The 13,266-nt window shown below is 30.8% G+C and overlaps 4 protein-coding genes across 5 annotated transcripts; 3 read left to right on the plus strand and 1 right to left on the minus strand.

Annotated features, from left to right (window-relative positions):
- Positions 1-1,207: 1,207 nt before the first annotated feature.
- Positions 1,208-3,255, plus strand: LOC117213054 (group XV phospholipase A2-like). Its single transcript, XM_033458285.1, has 7 exons — positions 1,208-1,515; positions 1,597-1,739; positions 1,823-2,057; positions 2,161-2,388; positions 2,462-2,633; positions 2,742-2,864; positions 2,945-3,255. Exons 1-7 carry the CDS (start codon positions 1,413-1,415, stop codon positions 3,162-3,164), a joined length of 1,224 nt encoding a protein of 407 aa, XP_033314176.1. The 5' UTR covers positions 1,208-1,412; the 3' UTR covers positions 3,165-3,255.
- Positions 3,256-3,887: 632 nt separating this feature from the next.
- On the minus strand, positions 3,888-6,647 carry LOC117213051 (TBC1 domain family member 20). 2 transcript variants are annotated; one of them, XM_033458283.1, is made up of 6 exons: positions 5,989-6,647; positions 5,800-5,919; positions 5,346-5,589; positions 5,022-5,225; positions 4,704-4,923; positions 4,325-4,630 (listed from the first exon to the last, which is right to left on the minus strand). In XM_033458283.1, exons 1-6 carry the CDS (start codon positions 6,254-6,256, stop codon positions 4,325-4,327), a joined length of 1,362 nt encoding a protein of 453 aa, XP_033314174.1. In that variant the 5' UTR covers positions 6,257-6,647. The 2 variants fall into 2 exon arrangements, with proteins under 2 accessions (XP_033314173.1, XP_033314174.1); XM_033458282.1 differs by having other exon boundaries at positions 3,888-4,630; positions 5,800-6,256.
- Positions 6,648-8,314: 1,667 nt separating this feature from the next.
- Positions 8,315-11,657, plus strand: LOC117213047 (inosine-5'-monophosphate dehydrogenase 1b-like). Its single transcript, XM_033458278.1, has 3 exons — positions 8,315-8,397; positions 8,482-8,862; positions 9,351-11,657. The coding sequence occupies exons 2-3, from the start codon at positions 8,530-8,532 to the stop codon at positions 10,593-10,595; spliced, it is 1,578 nt and encodes a 525-aa protein (XP_033314169.1). The 5' UTR covers positions 8,315-8,397; positions 8,482-8,529; the 3' UTR covers positions 10,596-11,657.
- Positions 11,658-12,190: 533 nt separating this feature from the next.
- Positions 12,191-13,173, plus strand: LOC117213060 (cytochrome b-c1 complex subunit 9). Its single transcript, XM_033458294.1, has 2 exons — positions 12,191-12,668; positions 13,040-13,173. Exons 1-2 carry the CDS (start codon positions 12,540-12,542, stop codon positions 13,079-13,081), a joined length of 171 nt encoding a protein of 56 aa, XP_033314185.1. The 5' UTR covers positions 12,191-12,539; the 3' UTR covers positions 13,082-13,173.
- Positions 13,174-13,266: the final 93 nt, after the last annotated feature.

Below are 13,266 nucleotides of genomic sequence, written 5' to 3' on the forward strand. Positions count from 1 at the left end.
GATATAAGACAAGCTTCTATCATGATATTTATCTTACAGTAGATGTATGTAATAACAGATTGTACTAGAGATGAGTAGGAAGATCGCCAATGCAATGTTAAAAAAGTCAACCAAAATATGCGCACTAAGAATGAGAACCTCTAGCGGTCACCAGCCGAACTCTACGCATATTTCTTCTCAGGTGCTTGGTAGGAGTAACATGCGTATACACGGCGAGAGGGAAGTGCATTCGTACCGTCTACCGAAGAAAAAAATGTGCGCACTGTATAGGGTGGGAGTTGCTGCAAAAGTAGACCTATCAGATTAATCTTCAAAACATCCATTGCCGGGAAAAATTATAAATAGAAATTTTTTAGCATAAACTGATTCGGTACATTATTATCAATGAAATTTATGTGTTTGGGACTCTTGTAAAAAGTTGGGCGCCATTGTTAAAAATGCACATGAAGGTGTGAAAGTGATTTTACCGCACCTAGAAAGAAACATAAACATTGAAAATAAATTGCATTTTGTTATTGATTACAAACATACTGGGAACAGGAGCAATAATCATAATACCAGAAGCAGCTGCAGCCTCCAACAGCAACCAGCAGCAACGATTTTCATGGAAACACATAATACAATGAAAGTAAAAAATGAGATTACTTATTTTAAGCTACTTATACAGAATGTATTTGGAAAGAGTTTCAATAAATCAGAATAGTTCTGCAACATTTTACAATCTTGTTATTTATTCTTCTCAGTATCGAATGCCACAAAAGCCCACCAAAATTCAAAAAATGAAATCGAAAAATGGCGAAGAACATGCGGAATTTAAAGAGGAAGAAATTTAAGAGGAATTTAAAGATAACACTAAACTCCAAGAATTATCGAAACAGTGTCACCTTCTATAAGATCATATCCTCTTCATACAAAATCGCTTCATAAAGTTCAAAGTTCTGCTCAAAATCTCGAAAATTTCAGTTTCGAAAAATTCCTGGAATATGACGTCATTTTCAAGATGTGGAAATTTCCCCTCTTGTCGTATATACACAGGTTTCTCCCATCAAAAGTACCAACTGTACTGGAGAGAGAAATGTGCGTATAGTTCAGCCGTTTGACCGCTAGAGGCAACAATTCTTGGAACTCATTTTTGGCTGAATGTTTTCCATGCTCATCGGCGACTATCGTATTGAGTACGATATTTTCGATATTGGTGAATCTCAAATGTGTGCGTCATCAGCTGATTGCGTACTATCAGCTACGTGACCAAAAGAAAAAAATTCATTGTTAGTGCAACGATCTGTTTATTGTATGTGTTTGTAATTGAATCAACGGCTATCCCAAATAGTGGTGTCAATTATACAATATAAATTGAAATGTACAATTTTAATGTCATTGCATATCTAATCAGTAGAAGAGTTTAACATAAAATGCGTTTATATCTTGTTATATACACGATTATTTCTTTATCTTGCTTTCTATCTGTAAAGTCGTGGCATTCTAGAAATAAACAAATATCTCCCGTTATACTTGGTAATTATTTTTCATTATATGAAGTAATTTCGTAATGCATTATTTTGAACATTGAAATTAATATAATTATTGTATTAAAAGTTCCAGGCGATGGTGGCAGTCAAGTGGAAGCAAAAATCAACAAAACCACAGTCGTACATTATTTATGTGAGAAAGTTTCTACTGAATATTTTAATATCTGGTTAAATTTAGAATTACTTGTACCAGTCATCATAGACTGCTGGGTAATTGTTGTCATATTTTATATTTCTTATACTTTTAATAGTATATAACAAATTATTTATTTATTATGTCTACTGCATCCTAGATTGACAATATGAAATTAACTTATGACAATATTACAAGAACAACAAGAAATCAAGATGGTGTTGATATACGTATACCAGGTTGGGGTGATCCATTTGTTGTTGAATATTTAGATCCAAGTAAAGCTTCTCCTGGAGCATACTTTAAAGACATTGGTAACATGCTAGTGAATCAACTTGGATACGTCAGAAATCATTCTTTACGTGGTGCACCTTATGATTTTAGAAAAGCACCTAGTATGTATAATTCATTATTAAAATATATATTACATAGTTGTGCTTACATGATATCATTATATTTTAATTTTACCATGATTCAAAGAGAAAATCACTTTTTTAGATGAAAATGAAATGTTTTTCAATAGATTGAAAGATTTGGTTGAAGAAACATATAACAATAATAATCAAGTCCCTGTAACATTACTAGCACACAGTATGGGTGGACCAATGTCACTTATATTCTTACAACGTCAATCTCAGAAGTGGAAAGATAAATACATCAATTGTCTGATTACTCTTTCAGCTGTTTGGGGTGGCAGTGTTAAAGCACTTAAAGTCTTTGCAGTTGGTATGAAGTACGCATAATATGTATGCATGTTATATATATAAACAATTATACTTTTATTAATCCTCTCTTGTAGGAGATGATTTAGGCGCATACCTTTTACGCCAAAGTATTCTGAAAGATGAACAGATAACTAGTCCTAGCTTAGGATGGTTATTACCATCAAGATTATTCTGGAAAGACACAGAAATATTGGTACAGTCAGAACAAAAGAACTACACATTACTCACCTTACAAGATTATCTGATGTAAGATATACTATATACGATAATTAATGAATTATGTAATTATTAGTATTAATAATATTTCAATAGTTTTCTTATGTTATTAAAAATGATATTTATTAAATCTTGTAGAGATATAAATGTTCCAAATGGTTGGGAATTTAGGAAAGATAATGAAAAATATCAATTAGATTTTACTGCTCCAGAGGTTGAGGTTCATTGTTTATATGGAAGTGGCATAGATACAGTAGAAAAGTATGTTAATTCTATCCTTATCATCAGTTTAATAGCAATTTACAAGCTTCCTCACATGTTTACATATAACTTATTCCTAGGTTATATTATAAGCCTGGTATATCAATAGAAGGAACTCCTCAGTTAATTCCTGGTGATGGTGATGGTACTGTAAATTTAAGAAGTTTAGAGGGTTGTAAGTATTGGCAGGGTAAGCAAAAACGGAAAGTTTATTCTCAAGTCTTCCCTGGTGTAAATCACATGGAAATTCTTAACAATAGTTCTGTATTAAATTATATCAAAATTCTTTTAAAAGTATGATATTATTCAAGGAATTGTGTCTTTAAATATAATTTACAGTGTAATTGCCAAATCAAATAATTAGAAGATGTAATAAATTGTAGAAATACGATAATGATCACGATAAGAAATTACAATTAGAAATAATACTCTTTTGATTATGTATACATATATACAACTATTAGTATATTTTCCATTAAGTAAATATTAATATTAGAAAAATATAATAACACTCCAGCTTTGTACTCTTGTTTATCTATAGCTAAACAGTTACAAAGATATATTATAGCTTTTATTTATTTTATACTTTTAGACATTGATATTACTTTTGAAATTTTATTCTTCATTATAATATCTATGTAATATATTAAAAATCTATTAGCACATTTTTCCTATCTTAATATCTCAGGTACAAATTCATTTAGAACATACATTATATGATTTTTCTATTTATAATATAACTTAATTTGTTTACATTTAAATCTTAACAAAGCCTTTGAAAGTACAAATTGTTCACAGCAATATATATTTCTTGTAATAAGTCTCAGATAAAAATCACACACGACAAAGAGAAATGTAACTGAAAATGTATAAACGGAAATAAAAAGAATTATAAAATTGTATTTTTTTATTAGTAACCATTAATTTGTTGTTATACTAAGTTAATTCTTACTTGCAAATTTGAATATATACATACTTGCATCACAGATCGTAAAAATACGATAATAATCTAAACAACAAATATATCTTTCACGTTTAAAAATTCTTTTTTAATGTTTCAAAATATACATATTACAGATATATTTTTTTGCAAGCACATGTATGCTTTGTCTCTGCCCTTCCTTTCAATCTCAAAGATCTGTTTACATTTCTGACACTGTAAATATATGTGCACAAAATGTTCATATCGATTTCAAAGAACACAGCATAAAGGCAGCACAGGAATGCTCAATATGTTCCTTATAACACATTCAGAAACAAATTCGTTTAATCACTGATTAATAAGATTACCAACGGTCATTATCACGTGTATTTTATAATGGTACATCATTATTTCATTATGTTTGTGTGCCCAACAATTTGTTTTATTTACCAAACCAATGGCATATAAATAAAATGGAATTTTGTTTCAAGGACACAGAAATGAATCTGTTATCTAAATAGATTATGTTCATTTAATGTCAGTTAAGACCAGATGAAGATCTTAAAAAGGCATACAATCCCAGAGCCAAAATAGTTACTACCGTGATCGTTTTGTAACTTCTGATACGATACGGTATTCTTGGCGCTGATTTTACAATTCTGAGTTGACGTTGCTTTTCTCTTTCTTGACGACTTGCTTCTGCCTTTGCTTTCCATTCTTGTTCTTTACATTTTCGTTTTCGATCGAATTCTCTAACATCGTTACTTATAGATTCAGGTGGATATTCACGATATAAATTTTTTGCTTCAACTAGAAGCGTTTCAAAAGGTAGATCGTCCGGTAACTATAAATAAAGATAATTCTTATGTAAAATAAACAGACTTTAGTGCATTTTTACTTTATTAAACATTACTCACAGTACATAAAACTTTATGCGTGTGACCCATATCAGGCGTAGTATTAAAAATTTCTGTTGCTCTATGTGCTACGATCACAGTACTTAGATAAAGAGGCATCAGTGGGGGACTGCCAAGAAAGTAATCAAATAATCTGTGTAACAGTTTTCTATTTTCCGCATACTTGTGCGCATACCATGTTGTATATTCAGCCAATGCAAAATGCGGAAATAATTCTACACTATAACATAAAATAGATTCAATTTAAAATTCTGTACAAATATCATGTAAAATTTGTATTTATCAAATATATATAATATATGTTTATATTATACAAACTTTTCCAAGTGTTCTAATAAAGTGGGATGCACTCTCTCCAAGAGTGCAAATATGTAAAATAATTCTTGATTCACTTTTTCCATTGTTTTCTCCATAAATCTTTCAAGGAATTCTAAAGAAATGCTTTCAAGTACACGCAAACCTTTTTCTAAGCCCATGACAAGAAGTACAGTTGCTGCTATATCATTATATCCCTGGTAATAACTAAGTACGTATTATTTTATTTTGTATTATCAACATACATATGTCTATAGCAAGCTTTCCCACAATTATAACAATATGGAAATGTTGCATGTGATGTGTAAATGTATATATAATACTAACTTCAACATAGAATGTTTGTGAAGAACCCAACACATTAATTGTGTTAACTGTTCGTGAAAATGATCAATCTCATGTTGTGTAGCATTTTGCGAAATATGGCTACCACTGCGTGCTACATCCTTTAATATTTGTTGGTAGACCTCATTTGGTATATGACTATGTATAGTTTCTAGTCCAGTTACAGAAAAAGTGGTTTCTTCCGAGAGCCGCAATAGTGTTGGCCACAAAGCTCTTCGTATATCATCTATAGATCATCTTTATGACTACAAGATTTAATTACATGATATAAAATTATTTTCAATAAGGAACCTATATATAAGTGTATGTTTTACTATCTTAAATAAGTTTGTACAATACAATTTTCATTTAGCAAAGGTATAACAACAAATTACATTGTATTATTCATGTAGAGGTTTCTTATTGATAATAATGCATGATCATGTCAATAAAATACCATTAACTAAACCCTCACTGCTGCAACCCAGTAGCTTCAGTTCTCCTAATGTTAGGTTCGGATTGGCGACGCTTCCTCGAATAACACTTATCTTCATCCGTTCTCTATTCGTCAATGGCTCTGTATCACCAAAATTATGTTCTAATAAACTGTTATCGTCCTCGTGATTTAACGCTCCGTTTTGTTTACCTGACAAACTAAAATCTGCGATGTCAGGTATTTGCGGCATAATGTTATCGCACCATGCCTTCGTAGAATCGGACATTCTTACAAGAGGTACATCACTTTTCGTATCAGAAGTTTCTTCTTTTGATACAAAATTTACTGTTTCAATTACATTCCTTCGCCTAACTTTTAGGTTAGGCTTTTCAATAGGATCTGACATCTCCGTAATTGTTTCTGGGACATTGGAATCCAACGATATTTCGTCCTCCTCGGGCTCCATGTTATTCGACATAAATTCATACCAAAAATTTTTCAAAATGATGTGCCATTATACGAAAAATTTACAGAGATCTCCCGGAACTTCTGACAGAACAATGACAATCTGTCAAGAATGACACGCATTGATCACCGTCACTCATTTTTAAGAGAAGTTGCTTATTAATTGAAATTGAGCAGACGCTGACGTGGCTCATCATTTCTCTTGCTTTTATGTTACTACAGATAAGGTATAAAATAGATATATTACATGGCTTGAGTTTTCATAAAATCCTTTTAACATTTTAATGTTGCACTTTTAATTTCTAACATAACTGATCTAGTATAAAGTAAGATTACGTATATATAACATATATGTGTAATCCTTGCCTATGACTAGCGTTACCAGATATGTACTCTATGAATACAAGATTCCATGAAACGATTTGATCTTGGACTTTATATCATGGCTTTAGTATGTAGCGCCACTATCGTTCGACCAGTGTACTTCACTTCCCTGTATTCACCTTCGCCCTCATTTCACTAATAGATACGATGTGATATAACTGTATAAGTACATATTCTTTATCCATAATAATAAACTAAACGAGAGAAATGTTAGAAATATTTTAAATTCACTATTCCCTTTCTGTGAACTTCATTAATCATTACTTCATATTACCTCATATTACATTTATATACGTATTTCAGTAACACTATTTTCATTTGCTGTAGTTAACCTTTTTGAATTTCAAGCAATTTGTATTACTATTTTGCTATTCGTATATCGTATTACATACATAATATAACAATATATTTTTGTATTACATTATTAGTTTAGTCTCTTATAAACTCCACTTTTTGAACTTTGCGCCATTTTCCCTTAATACATCAGTCGAACGATAGCGGCGCTGGCATATATAGTCTCTTTTAATTTGCTTCAACTGCGGTATAGCTGGTTTATGGTAATCTCATATCTCGTATAAACAGTATATATTATACTAGACTATACATAAAAGTGGGCAGAGGGCATATAAACAGGTCTCACTAATCATATACCGAAAGCATAGAAGAAACCGTCTGAAAATTCAATATAAAAAAAGTAACAAACAATGCAAGAAGGTTCTCGTTCTGCGCATGTATGACATGCTATGAATGTCTTAGACAAAAACAAACATTTGACTCATAAAATTATCCTATAATCCTATCCATGCCATTCTTTCTATCCCATTCTTATCCTACCCTGATGGAAAGAATCTACCATCTTTTCGTGGGTTCTACCATACAATGACATTTCTTTACAAATAAGCATAAAATGAGGGAACTTGTAGAAATTTGATTATTGTAAAAGTATTGTTATTGGCCAAGGGTGGATTAGCCAAATTCTGTTGCAGGTATAAATAACGGTATTGACCCCGTAGTAAAATCTTTTGTAGATTTCACTGAAACAATAAATTTAATATCTGTTCGGTTCGGTCAGCCGACCATAAAGCGGACCACGCGGTCCATCTACCTTACACAAGATTTAGCTATTGTATAGAGAAAACTTGAAGAAATATGACAATAACCTTTCGGAATTTTTAAAAACGCAACCTTGAAGTGGAATTTGCAAAATAAAAATTTGTTCATAATTTTTCAACACAATAAACATTTATTCAGAAAAAGCTATTTTTCCGATTTAAACGAAAATTTACTCAATAGGATAAATAATTTCCGAGATATAAATTAGAACGTACAACACATTTTTCCAAAAATGAACAAAAATCACAAAATCCAAAGGCTTATATTTCCCAAACAGTTTCGAAAGGAGTAAAATGATGACTTAAACCCCCCCTAATTTCATGTGAACAACATCATATCCCATTTTGTATAAAATTGCAGGCATCAAAGGAAGAAGTGATCGGTTTAAAGTAGACACCGTTATTATCCTTTCATTTATCTACAATACAAATAACATGTCACTAGTTACTAACTGTACTACTTTCCCCCACTACCTTCAGACCTTTCCCTTTATTCCCTCCACCTGGTAACAACAACACGCTGGCCGTTAACTGTAACGCCATAAGCTACAGCTGCTACAAGCTATAAATGCACTGTGCGCACGTTGACTTCAGTCATTTTGCCTGGAGATCTCCGGTTCAACGCACGTGGGAGTGGGAAAGACGCGCGATTTTTAACGTCAGTGTTACAAAAGCGTGATATATCATCTCGTCATATGGTAGTTGTAATATTAATTAAAGTACAAATAATCTTCTACGACAAGAAAGGACACCAATTCACACAAATAATCGTCGATTAAGAAAAAAAGCAATGGCAGACTCTATGATTGGTAACTGTGATACAAAACCGGCAGATGTACCCTTACCAGATGATGGACTTTCAGCAGCACAACTATTCGCACTCGGCGATGGTCTCACCTATAATGATTTTATTCTTTTACCCGGTTATATCGATTTTACTGCCAATGAGGTTGATTTACTATCGCCATTGACAAAGAAGATTATGATTAAAGCACCGCTAGTATCATCTCCCATGGATACAGTTACAGAATCCGACATGGCTATTGCCATGGCCCTATGTGGAGGAATTGGCATAATACATCATAATTGTACGCCTGAATATCAAGCCAATGAAGTATATAAGGTATACATATACTTTTTAATTTAAACATTTTCGTTTGTCTAGTACAACCGCGAAATTTTTATCGTAACTCACGACTTCCCTCACAGACACATTTGCCATTCATATAAATGGAATGCAGGTTTCATCTCGTCTATCTGTATCTATGATCTTTTTCGAATTCGATTCGATTTTCGATTTTCGATTCGAATAATAACATTATTAGTTTTCAATGATAACATATAAATCGACGGTAAATAATTTCCAATCTAACTCCGATTTAAGAGACATAAAATTATTGACATCTTTTTTTGTCATTGAATAGTTTTCGATGCGTAAAATCCAAAAATGTAAGTTTTAACTTTAAAAGTCTAACGGTTCGAAAGTTATGCGTTTGTAAAGTTGAATGTTTTAAATAAAAAGAACAATTTTATGACCCTTGAACTGAAGTTCAGCTATTCCAGTTTTACACCAATGTGTCTAAACCTTTTTTTCAATTTTTATGATTTTAGGTCAAGAAATATAAACATGGTTTCATTAGGGATCCAGTAGTTCTATCACCCGATCACACAGTCAAAGATGTCCTAAATGTGAAAGCTAAATATGGTTTTTCTGGTGTTCCTATCACAAATACAGGAAAAGTTGGAGGTAAACTATTGGGCATTGTAACATCTAGAGATATTGATTTTTTGAAAAATACAACAGATCAACAATGCATAAAATTGGGATCAATAATGACAAAATTAGAGAATCTGATCGCTGCAACTGCTGGTGTAACATTACAAGAGGCAAATGTAATTCTTGAGAAGTCTAGAAAAGGAAAACTCCCAATTGTCAACGAGGAAGGGGAATTAGTATCTTTAATGGCAAGAACTGACTTGAAAAAAAATCGTAGTTATCCAAATGCTAGTAAGGATGAGAATAAACAATTGTTGGTTGGTGCTGCTATTGGTACACGCAATGCTGATAAACAAAGACTGCAACATCTTACTACAGCTGGTGTTGATGTCATTGTTTTGGATTCTTCTCAAGGCAATTCTAAATATCAAATTGATATGATTAAGTACATTAAATCAGAATATCCAGAATTGCAGGTAATTGCAGGGAATGTTGTAACAACTTTGCAAGCTAAAAATCTTATAGAAGCTGGAGCTGATGCTTTAAGGGTTGGGATGGGTTGTGGATCTATTTGTATTACTCAAGAAGTTATGGCTGTGGGAAGACCTCAAGCAACTGCTGTATATAAAGTTGCAGAATATGCAAGGAAATTTGGTGTACCTATTATAGCTGATGGTGGTATTCAATCTATCGGGCACATTATTAAAAGCTTAAGTTTGGGTGCCAGCACAGTTATGATGGGATCTTTATTAGCTGGTACCTCAGAGGCACCTGGTGAATATTTCTTTAGTGATGGTGTACGTCTAAAGAAATATAGAGGTATGGGCTCTTTAGAAGCTATGAATAGAAAAGATGCACAAGGTTCAGTAATGGATAGGTACTTTCACAATGAGACGGACAAGTTGAAAATAGCTCAAGGTGTTAGTGGCTCAATAGTTGACAGAGGAACTGTTTTAAAGTTTTTACCCTATCTAATATGTGGCATTAAACATGGATGCCAAGATATCGGTGCAAAGTCTATATCTACCTTAAGATCTATGATGTATAGTGGAGAATTAAAGTTCGAAAGAAGAACACATTCTGCTCAACAAGAAGGAAATGTTCATAGCCTTTTCTCATATGAAAAGAGACTTTTTTAAATAGATAAATATTAAATGAGCACCTTACAAAAAGAGGAGTACCTGCATTTAATTGGATATAACTTGTCAATTTTAACAAATTATATCCTGAATTATATGAACTCATATATTTGCTTGTACCTAAACATAACTATACAAAGATATATGAAACAAATTGTTTTTTAATGATAGACAAGTGAAATTTATTTCACTATCATTTTATATATAATGAAAATAATTTAAGAACCTTTTTTATAATGTACTTATGAGATACAAATATGTATCTAATACATATACATGTGTAAGAAAAATTGAACGATACATGGGAAGAAGAAAGTTACTGATAATTAATTTTTTTTAAATCCTATAAATGTAGTAATTTACATGATAAATTTTCTCACATTTCTGTGATAACTCAATTTATTACTATGTGTATATACGTACGTGCCATCCTTTAAGTAGATTAATCTGTTTAATTTACATTACAGATATGACTGAATTATTAAACAAGTTATAACTATACATTGTTGTAATATTTTTTTCTTGCTGCATTCTTTGTTTACTACATCCTGTGCACTTGATTTAAATCACTAAAATGTACACTGTTTGGGATTCTTATGAAATCACATTAATATTTTAATAAAAAAAATTAAGAAAGTATCTGAAAAGTACATAATATCCTTAAAAATCTACAATGCAGCAAGAAAAAGATTCAAGATTTAAATGCCAAACTATGGGGATACTATTTGAAAGTAATTTAATTGGCTTAATTGTTTATTAGCTGATTATTCATTTCTATCGTAACGTGATAGAAAAGAATCCATTACATTACAATGTTATATACTTTATCAGGTATTTTAATATAATTTATCAAAATATATTTTTATGACTCTGATTTAATATAAGCTATCTCTCAAAAGGAAAGACCTAAATCCAAGTACTTAAGTTAATTGTAAGATAATTTTATAATTCAAAATATACGAATTAAAGACATACAATATAAACTATTTTATTATTATTAACTGCAAATTTTACACAGGTTGTTATAACAAAATTGTATATTTGAAATAAAGCCGCAACTAATGTTAAATGTATCTCGTGTAAGTTATTATCATATAATCCAAATAAATATTTCTATCGAATAAAATAGATCATTAAATACGTATCGCACTCTTTTTATATATAATTCAAAATTTATTCTGCGAATGAAACAAAAACAAAAGCTCGAAAAAGTGTGAAATTTGAAACAATGGTTTCATGTAACGTAAAATGTTTTACACAGAATTTCGAATTACTTACTTAGATGTATCATTATTACCATTAGAAACACAAGAAAATGTAGATATTAAATTTTGTTTTAAATTACTTTCGAGATCGCAATAAATAGATTTTTTTGTATTATTTTATAGAGAATTGTTACTGCGGAAAAGGAATCGGATCAAAAGATAGAGGAATTTAAATTTAATACTATAATTCAGTCATTAATTGACAATTTGAAGTATTCCAACATATGTACTTGATAATTTGAATACGTAGTTTGGCAAATGTCTGACTGGCGCGTTGTCGAATCGAATACCCTTATAGAACTCTTCACTTTCTATCCCATTTACAATTGTATGTCGATGGCCCGCCCCGTACTATATAATTTCATATCATTATTAATGTTGTAACTTGTAACAGATTTTTCTGTGGTTGTAATTTTATTTTATGCTCAATACCGATTTACATTGCAAGTGACACAAAGTGCTCATCTACATGAAATATACGATAAAAATTTTCGTTGAACGATAGATCTGTATTATATATGGTTTGTGACATAACCTAACGATCATTTACGTCATTTCGACTGTTGTATTAGAGTAATAAGAATAGTATATAAAGAGTGCTGCTGTTTGCGGTCGATAATAAGAGGAGCTTGTAAAATTAATAATTTTGTTCAAAAAAAAAGTTATCGAAGTCAAGATAATGGCTTTTATATATAACCTTTTTAAAAGATCATCTACATTCACATTGAGCATTCTAGCAGCCACCTTTTTCTTCGAACGGGGATTTGATATGATTGGTGATACAATATTCGACAGGCTGAATGAGGGGGTATGTATAAATATACAAATACAAGTAAGAAATATTGTATACTTTAAAAATATATTGATTTTTTTGTATAACAAATTGATTAAAATAGTACTAGTTCGATCTAGTTATTTCTCATTGTATAATAAATCTCATGCTCAATCCCATTTAATTTTATGTTTTTGATAAAGCGTTCAATAATATATCGTATGCTATTGTAAATTGTATGAATAAAGCTATGTAAAGTAATATAAATTAATATTTCATTTACATAAGTTGAATGCAATTTTAGTAATCCTATAAAAAGCATTACATAACAGGTATATTAGACTTAAAATAAAAAAAAAGAAAAGAAAATAAGAGTCAAACAACATGATCTATAATTTTTGTTTCAGAAACTGTGGAAACATATTAAAGGACAATATGAAGAACAGTAATGAAAAGTGTTAATTATGTTATGTTAGATGTGTATGTTTGTGTATATCATATAGGTATGCTATTGTATAAATAAAGAGCAATTCGAATAAAATATATTAATTTATATTGCTTATAGAAACGATATTTCCTATACCACGGTAGTGTAAGTTTGCATGTTAAAAAATTTGAGCGTAACGAAAACGAA

This window comes from Bombus bifarius, unplaced genomic scaffold, assembly GCF_011952205.1.
Source record: "Bombus bifarius isolate JDL3187 unplaced genomic scaffold, Bbif_JDL3187 scf7180000008490, whole genome shotgun sequence".
NCBI lineage: Eukaryota > Metazoa > Arthropoda > Insecta > Hymenoptera > Apidae > Bombus > Bombus bifarius.